This window comes from Mauremys reevesii, linkage group 15, assembly GCF_016161935.1.
Source record: "Mauremys reevesii isolate NIE-2019 linkage group 15, ASM1616193v1, whole genome shotgun sequence".
Taxonomy (NCBI): domain Eukaryota; kingdom Metazoa; phylum Chordata; order Testudines; family Geoemydidae; genus Mauremys; species Mauremys reevesii.
This window is the reverse complement of record NC_052637.1, coordinates 10,162,106-10,179,026: the sequence shown is the minus strand read 5'-3', so window position 1 is coordinate 10,179,026 and position 16,921 is coordinate 10,162,106. Positions and strand designations below refer to the sequence as shown.

At 45.9% G+C, this 16,921-nt stretch overlaps 1 protein-coding gene and 1 pseudogene across 1 annotated transcript; one reads left to right on the top strand and one right to left on the bottom strand.

Annotated features, from left to right (window-relative positions):
- Positions 1-897: 897 nt before the first annotated feature.
- Positions 898-1,702, bottom strand: LOC120383628 (annotated as a pseudogene).
- A 4,332-nt stretch (positions 1,703-6,034) lies between these two features.
- On the top strand, positions 6,035-11,051 carry LOC120382972 (protein NYNRIN-like). Its single transcript, XM_039500482.1, has one exon. The coding sequence runs from the start codon at positions 6,037-6,039 to the stop codon at positions 8,572-8,574; it is 2,538 nt and encodes an 845-aa protein (XP_039356416.1). The 5' UTR covers positions 6,035-6,036; the 3' UTR covers positions 8,575-11,051.
- Positions 11,052-16,921: the final 5,870 nt, after the last annotated feature.

Below are 16,921 nucleotides of genomic sequence, written 5' to 3'. Positions count from 1 at the left end.
TGCTGAGGAGTGGGGTGTGATCTAAGCCCTGCTGCTGTCAAAGAGTTCAGTCCCCCTGTCCCGATGAGGGAAACAAATCCTTCTGCTGGTCATTCTCAGCTAGGAACCCTCTAACCCCACCTAAGGTTTTTTTCACGTGAAGCTGGGGCTGGAGGAGGAAGTAGAAGGAGGAGACCACACATAACTTTTATCCCAATGGTCAGGGTAGTCACCTGGAATATGAGAGAACCCCAATTCAAGTGCCTGATAAAGGGACAGGATTTAAACACTGGATCTGTCCCCACCCACATGAATGCCCTAACCACCAGGATATGCTTATGTGGGTCTCTTGCTAACTCTCCTGTTCAAGCCTAATTCCGTTGTGGATCTAGTCCTCCCTGGGGAGTAAACCCATTGGCTCAAATGATTATTATATTATTCTTATGAATTATTATTGAAAATCCTTGAGATTTTAGTAGGATAGAATAAGATAACTGATATTAAATGGAATTTCATCAATTAGTCAAAAAAAAAAAAAAGAACAGAGATTAATAGATTAATAGAACTTGCCAGACTCTCAGCTGGCATGAAGTGGCCATAGATCCCCTGAAGTCAGTGGGCCAGATTAAAGAGATATGGAGATAGAGGAAAGGAAGAAATGTGTGAATGACTCTACTGCCAGGTGCTCAGCGCACTCACTCTGGATTTAGGAGACCCAAGATCCAGTCCCCTGTACTCCAATGGCTCTTGTACAACTGGGAATCTGGTCTGCTGACTTCAATGAAGCCATGCTCATTTAGACCAACTGAGAATTTGTCTGAATTACCTGAGCTGAGAATTTCCCAAACACAAGTTATCCACAGTTCTATGCTCTCTACGGTAAGAATATGTAATTTAATTTATTTAAGATCAACAACATTACTTGAGAAACTTTAATTTCCCCAACATTTTCCTTAGAGCTGTTTTCACCTCCTTGTTTTTCAAGCTGTAGATGATGGGGTTTAAAATGGGGGTCAATACACTGTACTGGATGGAGACTATTTCATCCAGCACCACAGAAGAGACTGAGTTGGGTTTTGTGTACTAGAAAACAGCTGTCAGGTACAACAAGCCAACCACAATAAGGCGGGAGCTGCAGGTGGAGAAGGCTTTATGCCTGCCCTCTGCAGAGCGTATCCTCAGGACGGTGGAGATGATGTGAATATAGGAGATCAGCGTGAGGAGGAAGGAGCTTGACCCAAATATCACAACAGAAGTATCAAACACCACTTGAGTGGTAAGGGTCTCAGTGCAGGACAGCTCTAACAGAGGAGGGAGCTCACAGCTGAAATGGCTGATTTGATTGGGCCCACAGAAATGCAAATTTAAGGTAAAAACAATATTAAGAAGGGCATAAAAGAAGGCTGTGGTCCATGCCCCACTCACCAACAGAACACAGATCCCTTTGCTCATTCTCTCCATGTAACGCAATGGGTCACAGATAGCAGCGTAGCGGTCATAAGCCATGGCTGAGAGAATGAACATTTCAGCACCAGCTGAGAGGAGGAAGAAGAATATCTGAGCAATGCAGCCATTGACAGAAATAGTTTTGTGCATTGCTAAGAAGTTCCTCAGCGCGTTAGGCACCGTGACTGCAGGAATAGCAGATATCAACAAAGGATAAATGGAAAAGGAAGAAGTACATAGGTGTGTGAAGGTGAGAATCAGCTCTTATCACTCCCATGATCACTATGTTACCACCCAGAGTGATTGATTAGGTAAATAACTAAAAACAAAAGGAAGAGGAAAATCTGCATCTGTGGGTCATTGGAAAGTCCCAGAAGAATACATTCAGTCTCTGTTGTTTGATTTTTCATTTTCATTTAGACAGGAAATCTCTGACCTAGAAGACCAGAAAAAATGGAATTAACACTTATTATGAAAATAAATTGAAATAGTATGTGGAGATTATCTGTTCCAGAATGCAATAGACTCTTATTGCATTCTGTAAAATGTGTGTTTTAACTATACTAAATTTAGAGAAAGAGAGAAAGAGAGACGTGAGATGGTATTGTGTGTTTTAAATAAGCAAAATAAGTTGGATACACAAAAGGACTTGGGCACCTAACTGCCACTTTAGATGCCTAAATCCAAGAATCACATGCTATTGGTATTCACAATTTCCCTGCTCAGCTGTGACTAAGGGATATTCTTATGCGAGGCTCCGTCAATCTCTTGCCTTGAAGCTGTACCTTGGTGGATACATAATAAAAGAGGCAGTGCAGGGTTACTGGATACTTGGTCTTCTGCATGTGGGGTGAGTGTTCAAGCCACCAGTCTATAGAAGAATTTATTATCTCTCTGCAATCTGCCTTTATGACTTCAGTAGAGCTACAGCTGCATTACACCAGCATGGATCTGGCAGACTGGCAGCAATGAAACTATGGCCAGTTTACAATAGCTTGACATCTGGTCAAATCTATAAAATAATCTCCTTCTCCATTACAGTCGGTCAGTAGTTCTAGACTATTTAGTTGAAAACAATATTTAATATCTGTAATATATAATTGGATTCTTACCTATTAAAATTATTAGGATTTTTTAAGAACAAGTGTAATAGAATCATAGAACTGGAAGGGACAGTCCAGACCCCTGCACTCATGGCAGGACTAAAGTTTTATCTAGACCATCGCTGGCAGTATTTGTCCAACCTGCTCTTAAAAATCTCCAATGATGGAGATTCCACAACTTCCCTAGGCAATTTAACCCAGTGCTTAACCACTCTGACAGTTGAGAAGTTTTTCCTAATGTCCAAACTAACCCCCTCTTGCTTCAATTTAAACCCATTGGTTCTTCTCCTCGCCTCAGAGGTTAAGAAGAACAATTTTTCTCCCTCCTCTTTCTAAAAACCTTTTATGTACTTGAAAACTGTTATCGTGTCCTCTCTCAGCCTTCTCTTCTCCATACTAAACAAACCATATTTTTTCAATCTTCCCTCATAGCTCATTTTTTCTAGACCTTTAATAATCTTTGTTGCTGTACTCTGGACTTTTTCCAATTTCTTCAAATCTTTACTGAAATGTGGCACCCAGAACTGGACACATTAGTCCAGTTCAGGCCCAATAAGCGCAGAGTGGAGTGGAAGAATTACTTCTTGTGTTTTGCTTACAACACTCCTACTAATATATCCAAGAACAATGTTTGCTTTTTTTGCAACAGTGTTACACGGTTGACTCATATTTAGCTTGTGGACCACTTTGACCCCCAGATCCCTTTCTGCAGTACTCCTTCCTAGGCAGTCCTTTCCCATTTTGTATGTGTGCAACTGACTATTCATTCCTAAGTGGAGTACTTTGCATTTGTCCTTACTGAATTTCATTCTATTTACTTCAGACCATTCCTCCAGTTTGTCCAGATCATTTTAAATTATAATTCTGTTGGTGTCATCAGGCATCTATACTAGGCCTGAATGAACCAAAGTTATTTTAGGTTTGTCCAGAGTGCTTCCATGTTAAACTCTGATTAACCTTGCAAGTCAGAATTAAGAATGGAATGTGTAACTGCTCCTTATCAGTGCAACACTGGTACCGGGAGATAATAAAGAGGCCTGTTTGTATCTGGCTTAGAGGGAGGAGGGGGGGGGGGGCAAAGTAATAAATTCAAAAGTAAACCAAGCTAACAGCCTTGAAAAGTTACTAACAAGATGAATTGTTTGCTGATCTAACCTGCTTAGTGTAATTACTATACAGTGTGTCTACTATATGGGAGGGGATTAGAGGAAGGGGGGAAAGGTGGGGGTGATGAGAATGCCTAGCTGAAATCATGTATAAGAAGGGAGAAACAGCTTGTGTGTGGGTGCTTGATTTGAGACGTGTGTGTCTCCTTGCATGAGCTTTGAGATCTCAAATAAATTTTGCCTGCTTCTCCACCTTGGTGTGTTTATTGGAGTGAAGCACACCGGGCAATGAACCACTGTTGCTGCCTTGAGCATTCTGTGCTGGCAACAGTTTTGGCGTCCCTGGGTGGGCTCGAGGCTAAAATCTAGCCTTGCCCGGACCCCTCCTGGAGGTCGACGGATTGCGGTGATGACCGACACCCAGTGCGCTCCGATGACTTCATCGTGGGCCTCAGCAGAGACGCAGTGTGGTCGACCCTGGAGGGCATCACGGTGCAACGCACTCGAATAGTGGAGAAACAGCTGTGGGCGACGGTGGGGAACCGGTCTCGTGGATAAGGTAGGAACAGTCCAGTGCTGTTAACCTTTTGTTTGCCTGTTAAGACCTGGGGACGCCCAGTGTCTTCCCATAGGTATGGGGCAGGGACAGAGTACAGGTAGGACATGGTGTACACCCTTAGAATGCATTCTATTAAATTGGAAAGTGTTTGAAAAAGATCCATTGACTAAAAGTAAACTGAAAAGATTCTGTACAGTAGACTGGCCTCCGTACCAGCTAGAGGGCTAGGAGAGGTGGCCACTGGAGGGATCACTTAATTACAACACGATCCTTCAATTAGCTTTGTTTTGTCAGCGAATTAATAAATGGAATGAATTTATGTATGCACAGTTGTTTATGACGTTAAGAGATAAGTCAGATCTCTTGTTAAAGTGTAATTTGACTCCGACAGGTTCGGTAGTCACTAGTGTTAGTTCCCCAAACCCCTCCCTGGTTGTAATTGCAGAGTCGGTGTCCCCTTCGGCTCCTATACCCCCACCATATAAAGAACAGGTACTCCGTGCTCCGGGGATTTCCCCCTCAGTGGGACTTTATCCGTTGATCACTGAGACTGTGGTAACCCGCCATGGAGCAGAAAATTGCCAGGCCACCACTATGCAGGTCTACATGCATGTGCCTTTCAACCCGGTGGACCTAGCAGCCTTTAAGGCACAGGCAGGAGAATTCTCCACGAACCCCAGCAAGTTTATTTCGGTTTTTGAGGGATGTTTTCCCAGCCATAAGCCTGACTGGGATGATTGTAATAGCCTTATGAGGACTCTGTTGTCTGAGGTGGAAAGGAATCAGGTTATAGCCAAGGCAAGGGAGGAGGCACAGCAGAGGCATGATCGGGATCAGGTTCATGTCCCCATTCCTGCCGACATGGTCCCCACGGCAGATCCTGGGTGGAATCCTAATGATCCTAATGTCAGACCCGCCTCACCGTGTAAAAGGAGCTGCTTTTGCACGGACTCCGACGCTCAGCTGTTCGCCATAACAATTGGGCCAAACCTTACGAGCTCATACAGGAGCCTAAGGAAAGTCCGGTCGCTTTTCTGCAGCGCATTCGGGATGCCATTCGGCAACACACTAATGCAGACCCTGACGCTGAGGCAACTGAGGCAATTATAAAGGGTATCTTTACCAGCCGTGTGGCCCCTGACATTAAAAAGAAATTGCAGAAGAAGGAGGATTTAATGGGCATGTCTATGGCTCAGATTTTGGAAACTGCAAACAGGGCTTACAGCCTTAGAGAGGGAGAGAAGGAAAAGAGGCAAGTGAAAATGATGGTTGCAGCAGTACAGGCTGGTGGCAGAAGAAAGTTTCAGGAAGGAGGTGGAAGGGGCAGGGGAATGAGAGGCCGTGGACGTGGGCACCCTGGCCCACAGGAAAGGCGTTTGGGTTGCAACCAGTGTGCCATATGCCGGAAGGAGGGACACTGGAAAAATGAGTGCCCCGAAAGGGGAGATACCCCTATGATGGCAGCAGAGAATCAAGACTAGGGGTGTCAGGGGAGACGGACTATCCTGCCCCCAGAACCCGAGTAAAAATGCGGGTGGAAAATTCGGAAATAGACTTTTTAACAGACTCTGGAGCAGCTTGAACCGCTGTAAATCAACCCCTTCAGCTGCCCGTAGCAGATTCCCTCACTGTGGTAGGTGCCACAGGGATAGGAACCAAGTGTCCAGTGTATGCCCCAGCAGAATGTGCCTTGGGAGACAGAACTCTATCCAACAAGCTGGTTTACCTCCCCGACTGTCCAACGCCTCTACTGGGACGGGATTTGCTTTGTCACTTAGGTGCCACCCTGCACTTCACCCAAGATGAAATCACCCTTACCCTGCCCCCAGAGAATTCCTGGATAATGACTCTTGCAGTTGAGCCCTCAGCCATGCAAGCCCCAGAGTGGAGCCAGTGGGAGGACCAGGTTTTTCCTCTAGTATGGGCATCGGGGGTCCCAGGAAAGGCAGCCCATCACACCCCCATTAAGGTTCAGCTCCTGCCAGGAAAAGGTCCAGTGCGGATCAAGCAGTACCCGATCAAAAGGGAAGCCAGAGAAGGGCTGCAGGAAACTATAGATCGGTTTCTGAAGTATGGGATACTGCAAGAATGTCAATCAGCCTGGAACACCCCCATCCTGCCTGTTCTAAAGCCCAATGGCACATATCGGCTGGTCCAGGACCTGAGGGCGGTTAATGAGCGGGTTAAGACTCTGCACCCCCTTGTTCCAAACCCGTATACACTGTTGGCATCTATAGGGGGGCAGTACACCCACTTTTCGGTCCTGGACTTAAAAGATGCTTTCTTCACAATTCCGGTTGATACTCAATCTCAGGAGATTTTCTCCTTTGAGTGGGAGGACAAGAAAAGGGTTAAAAGGCAGCTTTGCTGGACTGTATTAGCTCAGGGGTTTAAAAACTCCCCCACCCTTTTCAGCCAGGCTCTGGCTAGAGACTTGGAAGAATGGGATAATGCAGACAAAGTCCTCCTCCTGCAGTATGTAAATGACTTGTTAATTGCTGCTGTGGGTCTAACTCCTTGGCTTAAGGCTACTGTGAGCCTCCTGAACTTTGCTGGACTCCGAGGATATCGGGTAGCTCGGAGCAAGGCTCAAATTGCCCTCTCAGAAGTACAGTACTTAGGGTTTCACATATGGCAGGGAGAGAGACAGCTTTCAAATGAAAGGAAGGAAGCAATGTGTCAAATTCCTGTCCCCAGCAATCGTAAATGGCTCAGGGCTTTTCTGGGCATGGCAGGCTTCTGCAGAATATGGATCCCAGAGTTTGGACTGTGGGTTAAACCTTTGTATGAATGTGTTAAGGGAGCGGACCACGACCCCTTTCACTGGTCCTCAGAAGCCGACAAGGCATTTAAAGTGTTAAAGAGAAAACTAATGGAAGCCCCCGCCCTCGGTCTGCCAGACCTCTCTAAGCCATTTCAACTGTATGTGCATGAAAGAAAGGGAATAGCCCTGGGAGTGCTTACTCAATTACTAGGCACCTGGAAATGTCCTGTGGCATATTTCTCTAAACAACTGGATCAAGTTGCCAAGGGGTGGCCAGCATGCTTGCGGGCGGTTGCGGCGACTGCCCTAGTGCTTGGGGAAGCAGAGAAACTGACTTTGGGGGGAACTGTGCAGGTGTATACCCCTCATATGGTCCAAGCCTTGCTGGACACTAAGGGTGGTCTCTGGCTCACCCAGGCTCGGGTGGCTCAGTACCAGGCTAAACTGCTAGAAAATCCTGAGGTTTCCCTGCAAACCTGCCCCTCTCTTAACCCAGCCACTATGTTACCAGAAACAGAAGAGCAGGAACACGACTGTTTAGAAATCATAGATACCCAATACTCCAGCCGTCCAGACTTAAAAGATCAGCCACTCCCGAATGCAGAGTATGAGTGGTACACTGACGGCAGCAGCTTTGTCACAGACAGACAAAGGAGGGCGGGTTATGCTGTTGTAACTCTCCACGAAACTGTGGAACCGGAGTGTTTGCCTGCTGGAACGTCAGCCCAGCTGGCTGAATTGGTAGCTTTAACCCGTGCACTTGAACTGTCAAAAGGAAAAAGAGTTAACATTTTTACTGATTCCAGATATGCCTTTGGAGTGCTACACGCTCATGCAGCTCTGTGGAAGCAAAGAGGAATGCTGAAAGCTGAAGGTTCTCCGGTTAAGCATGGGACACAGATTCTCCGGCTTCTGGAAGCAGTACAGCTCCCCTCAGAGGTAGCAGTTGTACACTGCAAGGCTCATCAACGAGAAGACCAAGATGTGGCCAAGGGCAACGCCAGGGCAGACAGGGAAGCCAAGCGAGCTGCCACCCTGGAACCATTGGGAGCTGAGGAGACTCATTTGCATGCCCTTATCCCATCAGTGGGTGAGCTCCCAGCCCCTCAGTACTCTCGCGAAGAAAGGAACCTGGCTAATTCACTTGGGCTCCAGGAGAAGGAGGGATGGCTCCACTCCACAGAAGGGAAAATCCTCCTACCTAAAAGCCTAATATGGCCAGTGCTACAGAAACTACATCAGACCACTCATGCTGGAAGGAAGGCTCTCACTCAGCTTATGAATAAGTATTTTCTAACCTCTGGACTTAGACCCCTGGCTTCTCAGGTACAGGCTGAGTGTTTAGTCTGTCAAAAGAACAACCCTCGACCAGGAGTGTTAGTGCCACCCACCACTCTGGAACCTACCCCAGGGCCAGGATTAGTATGGCAAATAGATTTCACTGAATTCCCCCGGACCCAAGGGTTCAGATACCTCCTCGGCTTGGTGGATCGATTCAGCGGATGGCCTGAAGCCTTCCCATGCTGTAACAACACTGCCAAAACGGTGGCTCTCAAATTTGTCAAGGAGATCATTCCTCGCTTTGGAATCCCCCAGTGGATGGAATCTGACAACTGAACACACTTCACATCGCAAGTCATTCAGGGGATTTCAGATGTCCTACAGATCCCCTGGAAGCTCCACGCTCCATGGAGACCACAGGCTAGTGGAGTAGTGGAACGCACTAATCAGACACTCAAGCGGCATCTCTCAAAGGTCTGCCAAGAGGCTTCTCTTCGATGGCCTGATGCCTTACCCCTTGTTTTGCTCCGAGTTCGCGCTCTCCCAAAGGGCAGGTTAGGGCTTAGTCCCTTCGAGATTATGTTTGGGAGGGCATGGCCTATGAATGGTACACCGGTTCTGTTAGGGGAGTGGGAGGTAGGCTGCGGTTTCTTATCTCAGTACATGTGCTCTCTGTCTGCTGTTCTCTGTTCTCTCCACAGGTATACCAAAGATTTGCAGCCTCTCCCGCTGGATGCCCCTGTCCACTCCCTGCAGCCCAGTGACTCTGTTCTCGTTCGTACCTGAAAGGATGAGCCTCTTCAAGAGAAGTGGAAGGGACACCACACCGTCCTGCTGATCTCCCACACAGCAGCAAAGGTCGAGGGATACAAGAACTGGATCCACCACTCTCGTCTGAAAGCAGTGCCAGCTCCTGAACGGTGGACCGTCCAGCCCGCGGAGAAGACTGCCAACGACGATCTGGGACTTAGACTGTTATTTAAGCGGCAGTAAGGCCTGCTGGGAATGCCCTGTGACCCCTTTGGACAGTTACAGCACACTCCCCATGAAAACTCTGAGCGTTGGCTGTGTTTATTTTCACAGGGCCAGCCTAACTTGTGGGCCTTTGTTTTTTAATCTGTTTGTTATTGGTAGTTGTTATATTGTGGGTATTTGGGGAATTGTAATTGTTAGGCCTTAGAGTTATTTGCCCAGTATGGATTCAGGCCTAAGGTTTGCCATAGTGTTACTCTTTGCTATGGGAACACTCCTCTCGTTAACTCCCGTTTCTCCTCAGGTACATGCGGGATGGAGGGGAATCCCTAACAAATTAGAAGCAAATATGTACGAGGGCCTGAAGGTTTGCTTTGCCCAAGAGTTTAATCTCTCTAACTGCTGGATATGTTCCCAAATCCCGCACCATGCAGCTGGGTTGCCCTGGAGGGTGGTCCCCCAAAATTGGTCAGATCTCTGTTGGGGATGGTTCAGTAGGGGAAGAAACACCTCGGGTACCCCCTTGTTACAAAACTGTACTATTGAATCCCAATATGCATTGAGGGATGACCCCTGGGAACCGCAGGCCAACTCTACGCATATTCCTACCCCATTAGGCTGCGGTCAGTGGACCCCGGGCTGGTGTGCTATCGACAGTTCCAGTCTGACAATCACACCTGGTCCGCTGGAAATAGCACCTGTCAGTATTATTTTCCCCCTGACAGGAATGATTCTCTCCCGGTCTAAGTTAATGGCAAATCTAACTCTATCGCCTGGTTTGGAACTCTTAGTGTGCCCAAGCAGAAAAATGGAGTAGTGGTTATAATGGGTTTGTAGGAAATGGCCACTCCTTTTATGTTTCTGGTACCTCTGCCTATAAGTGGCTACCGCATCGGTGGTATGGAAGCTGTTACGTAGGATATCTTGCCCCTCCCCTTCGAGTGCTCCCTAAACTGCCTCCTGGACGCCCCAGGCAGCGTAGGTCCTTGTATGCCACCCCAGAGCCCATTAAGGAGGGAGACAGACTTGGCATGATCCTCCTCCCATCTTCTGGGGTGGGACGGCTGTCTCAAATTTATCGTAGGCTCTCTACGTTTCTCACTAAGTTTGCCATTGAGACCCTGGCCATAGAGAAAAGCCTTAACTCAGAGCTTTATGAGCTCCAGTTGCTGGCCTTGCAGAACAGACAGGCCCTGGATTATGTTTTAGTCTCCCAGGGCGGGGTGTGTGCCCTTATTGGGAACGAATGTTGTACTTATATCCCAGAAAACTCACAGGACATTAACAAACACACCCTGTCAGCTGAACAGGCTTTCAAGCAGTGGAAGGCCCAGGAAGGGCAACCCACAATTTTCGATTCCCTTTGGAGTTGCTTGCCCAACCTAGGAGGACTGGGAAGTGGCCTTGTGCGTCTGCTCCTCACAGGTATGTTACTGTGCCTGGTCACCCTCCTCTTAATTGTTTGTTTTAAACTGCTCCTCCGTAATCTTTGTGCCCCCCGTGCCCCAAAGGTTCCTATGTACCCTCTCATTGAGAGCCCCAGCTCCAGGGCACTCAATCACATTTTGTCCACAGTATATGAGAACACTCAGCCAAAGGTTTGTTGAGTATTCTCAAAGGAGGGAATTGTTGGTGTCATCAGTCATCTATACTAGGCCTGAATGAACCAAGTTATTTTAGGTTTGTCCAGAGTGCTTCCATGTTAAACTCTGATTAACCTTGCAAGTCAGAATTAAGAATGGAATGTGTACCTGCTCCTTATCAGTGCAACACTGGTACCAGGAGATAATAAAGAGGCCTGTTTGTATCTGGCTTGGGGGGGGGGGGTGGGCAAAGTAATACATTCAAAAGCAAACCAAGCTAACAGCCTTGAAAAGTTACTAACAAGATGAATTGTTTGCTGATCTAACCTGCTTAGTCCACTCACGCCCCTTCTCTACCTACGCTACATTGATGACATCTTCATCATCTGGACCCATGGGAAGGAGACTCTGGAAAAATTCCACCATGATTTCAACAGCTTCCACCCCTCCATCAACCTCAGCCTGGACCTATCTACACGGGAGGTCCACTTTATGCCTACCTTCATGCCTCCAGCTTCCATCCCGGCACACCACAAGATCCATTGTCTACAGCCAAGCACTGAGATCTGCTCTAACCCGCAGACAGAGACCAACACTGAGAAAATCTCCACCAAGCATTCTCAAGACTACAGTACCCACATGAGGAAATAAGGAAACAGATCAACAGAGCCAGATGTGTACCCAGAAGCCTCCTACTGCAAGACAAGCCCAAGAAAGAAACCAACAGGACTCCACTGGCCATCGCATACAGACCCCAGCTCAAACCCCTCCACCGCATCATCAGGGATCTACAACCCATCCTGGAGAATGATCCCACACTTTCACAGGCCTTGGGTGGCAGGCCAGTCCTCGCCCACAGACAACCTGCCAACCTGAAGCATATTCTCACCAGCAACTGCACACCGCACCATAGTAACTCTAGCTCAGGTACCAACCCATGCAACAAACCTCGATGCCAACTCTGCCCACATATCTACACCAGCAACACCATCACAGGACCTAACCAGATCAGCCACACCATCACCGGTTCATTCACCTGCACGTCCACCAATGTAATATATGCCATCATATGCCAGCAATGCCCCTCTGCTATGTACATCGGCCAAACTGGACAGTCTCTAAGGAAAAGGATAAATGGACACAAATCAGACATTAGGAATGGCAATATACAAAAACCTGTAGGAGAACACTTCAACCTCCTGGCCACACAATAGCAGATTTTAAGGTGGCCATCCTCCAGCAAAAAAACTTTAGGACCAGACTCCAGAGAGAAACTGCTGAGCTCCAATTCATCTGCAAATTTAACACCATCAGTTTAGGACTAAACAAAGACTGTGAATGGCTTGCCAATTACAGAACCAGTTTCTCCTCCCTTGGTTTCACACCTCAGCTGCTGGAACAGGGCCCCATCCTCCCTGATTGATCTAACCTCGTTATCTCTAGCTTGCTTCTTGCTTGCTTATATATACACACCTGCCCCTGGAAATTTCCACTGCTTGCATCCGAAGAAGTGGGTATTCACCCACGAAAGCTCATGCTGCAAAACATCTGTTAGTCTATAAGGTGCCACAGGATTCTTTGCTGAACCTGCTTAGTGTAATTGCTATACAGTGTGACTACTATATGGGAGGGGATTAGAGGAAGGGGGGAATGATGGGGGTGATGAGAATGCCTAGCTGAAATCATCTATAAGAAGGGAGAAACAGCTTGTGTGTGGGTGCTTGATTTGAGACGTGTGTGTCTCCTTGCATGAGCTTTGAGATCTCAAATAAATTTTGCCTGCTTCTCCACCTTGGTGTGTTTACTGGAGCGAAGCACACCGGGCAACGAACCACTGTTGCTGCCTCGATCATTCTGTGCTGGCAACAATTCTATCCTCCAAAGCACTTCCAACCCCTCCCAGTTTGGTATCATCCACAAACGTTATAAGCGTACTCTCTATGAATTATCTAAATCACTGATGAAGGTATTGAACAGAACCAGACCAAGAACTGATCCCTTCAGGACACCACTCATTATGCCCTTCCAACATGTCTGTGAACCACTAACAAATACCCTCTGAGAACTGTTTTCCAACCAGTTATGCACCTACCTTATAGTAACTCCATCTAGGTTTTATTTCTCTAGTTTATGAGAAGGCCATGCAACACTATCAAGAAGAAATGAATATGACCATCAAACATCTCAACACAGTGACATAATTTTGAAAAGAGAGGCCTTTTCCTGCTAAGTCACTTAAACTCCAACTCAGTAGGATTTTTTACTCCGTTTTCTGCATGTCTGAATATCAGAAGAGAAATTATCCTGCCCTCCTGGAAGTGAATGACATCAGTGATTAATGGAAAAAGGGAATAAAATCAATTTTTTCTCAAATGTCAAAATTATGTTTGTCCCCATACACTAGAGAGAAATTAAAGGTTTCCTCCATTATCAGCTCATGAGAAAAATGCCTAACTGCGCACACATGCACACAAACAATTGCTCTCAGCTATTTCAGTGGTGCCTTAAGAAAGAGAGAGAAAGAGAGAGCTGGGTGATTCAAGTAAATCAGTTTCACCAGCCATGGTCCCTGTGCTGTAACTGAGTCTGTGTGGGCAGACTGCTGCAGCCAGACAGAAGTCAATGGGACTCTGAAGAGACTCACCCCTAGATCAGAGGGGCAGAAGCCGGTTATTTGAAATGAAAAGGATACAAAAATTAAAAAGGAATAAAAATATGGATCAACTCACCTGCCTTTTAAGAACAGATCATAAATATGGTGAGATCATTCTGACCTGTGATTTTCTCTTTTCTCAGTCTATCTACTTCCTTATCGATTTGTCTATCTAATCTGTCGGCTCTGGAAAACAGCATCCAAGGCAATCCAATATTCTTTACCCGGATTAGTGAAATCCCTCAAGGTGTGTAGGGTTATCAGTGAGAGTGAAGCAAAGAGCCTTTGTTTAGCTGACTCCAAGACTAGGAGCTGATTCTTGAGAGTTGTTTAAATGCTGTTCTGTTCCCCCTGGGACTTTCCCTGAAGTTCACTCTCTGTAACAAGCTCCCAGTAACATTGTGCTGGGTCAGCCCTTGAGCAATGGTCTACGGTGCCTAAAAATGAGGGCATTGAGGCTTGGGTTATCATATGCATCCAAGTTATTTAGGTACCCAATCTCAGTGACAATCAATTAAAAAGGCATGTGTTAAGGCTGAGATTCTCAAAGCAGCTGAAGGAGGTAGATGCACAAACAGCAGCACATTTCCGCTCCCTTAGACTCCTTTGACGGTCCTAGTCTTAATGTATAATTACCACCGGTGCAGTGGAGGAGAGAGAATGGGGATTGGCCAGCCATCCTTAAAAAATCACCAACAGCTGGATACACAGATTAATGAATGAAAAAGGAGCAAACAGACTGTATACGATAGCAGGAAAGAACCGGAGATGAGACAAAGGAGGAGCTTTTCAGAATACAAGTGGTAATTTTTTTTCAGACAAGTAGTTTATTCACTGAAAAATGCAGTTTGCTTGGCCCAATACTATTTGTGAATTGGAAAAAAAAGCAAAATTGTTTCACCCAGGGCAAAACAAACAAACAAAAAACCAAAGTAAAGTCACAAAGCAGCACAGGGAACCTTAGTGCTGCTCCACAGGTGTCTGATGAAGTGGGTATTCACCCACGAAAGCTTATGCTCCAATACGTCTGTTAGCCCATAAGGTGCCACAGGACTGTTTGTTGCTTTTAACCTAGTGGTTAGGGAACTCACTTGGGTCATGGGAGAGCCTCATGCAATTCCTTCTCTGTCTGATGTAGAGCAGAGATTTGAAGTGAGGTCTCTTATCTCTCAGGAACATGTTTAATCTCTGTGCTGTAGGCCTTGCTGGAAACCTAAGCCTAAGTAACTATATTAACCAAAGGCTGGGAACTAGAGTAGGCTGGGCTTTGACAGAATAGCAATGAACCAGGTGGGCCCATTCCTGACCAGAGAGGATGGTACAAAAACACACAGATCTCACAAGCCTGTGCTTTTTCTTTACGAATAACATCAAGGTCTGCTGAATCGGTAAGCTGCATTCCCTGCTCGTGCAGCTGGTATCGGAGCTCCAAGAAAAGCAGCCCTGAGCAGCCTTAACAATTTAGCAGCCTTAACAACTCTCCTCAGCACTAACAACTTGGTCAAAAAGGTATTTTGGGGCAGGATTTTCTAAGCATTCAGAAGCTGATTTGCTTTGTAAAGTCATCAGCACATCATCATCAGCAGAAACACATGGCTCTAATGTATCCATGGTGGCACGTAGAATGGGTTTCTATTTGAATGCTCCATTCCAAGTCTTCTTCCTTTCACAAGCATCAGGATGGGATGATTTATGTTTCTGAAATCCCACAAAATTGCATCTTTCAATCTCATTCATGGTTGCACTCGTGCTCTACTTCCTTCTACCTCAGATCTTTAAACCTTCTGTAAAAGCATACGGTCTTCTGAACATTGCACATAACCGCACCATTGCAGTCGTCTTCTTCTCAAATAATGCAAGACTGCAACTTTCTGGGATCATTTCAGTATCTCCCTGTTTGTGACAAAATCAAATCAATGGATGTCAAGGATATGTCTAAAACTTTTGACACTGAAAACTGTTTAATTTCCTCTTCTCAGCTGTTTCTAATTAATATGTTTCTGCCCATATATCAGAGTTGTCATCACTACCATACTTGTCTCTTAGTTGTTACATAGACATTCTGCCTCCCAAAGAGAGGTTTTTGAAGGTGCTGAAATGTCATTGGCACAAGACCCATCAGATGTGTGACTTCTTCAGATATAGAAACTCACGTTGTCAAACAAGTACCTAGATAGAAAAACCTATTCACCCATTCAGTATGGTTGCCATCTATATGCACCATCAGCAGGTCATGAGTAACCCCATGGCAAAAGAAATTGCCCATCCAAATTATTTGTCAAAGCATTCAGAGAAACTCAAGACCAACATTCACTGCTAACATTTGACTGAGTAATGAACAACATGTGTCTATGCCTTTTTCAAGAGATCAGAACATTACATTTCTGAGCATTTCCTTATGTGATTGCTACACATAATTTTGGATTGTAAAATATGTTATGTCGCAGTACACTTTCAGCATTATTTCTCTTTGTTCCTCTCTGTGTGGCATTTATCCTTCCATCAGTATCTAATCTATCTATCTGAGTGTCAAGATAGGTGAGCTAATACCTTTTATTGGGCCACTTCTATTGGTGAAAGAGGCAACCTTTCGAGCTGCACAGAATTTTTTTTCAGGTCATTGTGGAATGGGTAGGACATCCTCTATGAGGCAGATACTCCATATCTTGTGGACATGAATTCGGCCAGCACCTCATGGGAGATAAACCTGCATTGGGAGGACATTGTTTTCCCTAGGAAACGGATCATGGGGCTAGGAACCAGCAACTGGATGTCGGCTCTCAGGTTCTGCTAAATGTGGTTTGCTCCTTACATGGGGCACATTGTAAAATGACTGTCACAGTTCAGACCAACTGCACCTGTATTCCCCCTCTATGATCCAGCCAGAGCACCTACTCTCAGGCTTCCCGCTCCCCAACCATTGCCTTTCTTAAGAGGAAACTTCCATCTCTCTCCCAGCTGGGGAGGGTATTTTGAGGATGACCTGTTCCCAGCCTTCAGCTTGTTATTTCCAGGAAAAGACAGCGTGCATAACAGATCAGCTTCACTTCTCTCCTCACAGACTGCAGCCTGGGCTCTGGCAGAAGCTCCCCTTCAATCACCACCCAGGATTGGTCTCACAGACAACAGATTTAAAACACAGGATGTTCCCCTCGGCAAAAACCTTAGTACACACAAGAATACCCAAATTTGACTACTCCCCTAATTGCACAAAGACAAGTTACAAAAGAAAATAAACATAAACCTATTTATTACTTTCTAAAACTTACTACTCTGATAAGAGGCTGGTTCCTTGATCTTTTTCACTCCAGCTGAAACTGAAACTGACTCTAAACAAAGGAAACATCCCTCCTTCTTTTGAAACATCTTGTTCCCCCATTGGTTCCTCTGGTCAGGTGTCAGCTGGGCTAGGTGAACTTCTTAATCCTTTGCAGGTAAAAGAGGCATTAACCCTTAACTATCAGTTTATGACACA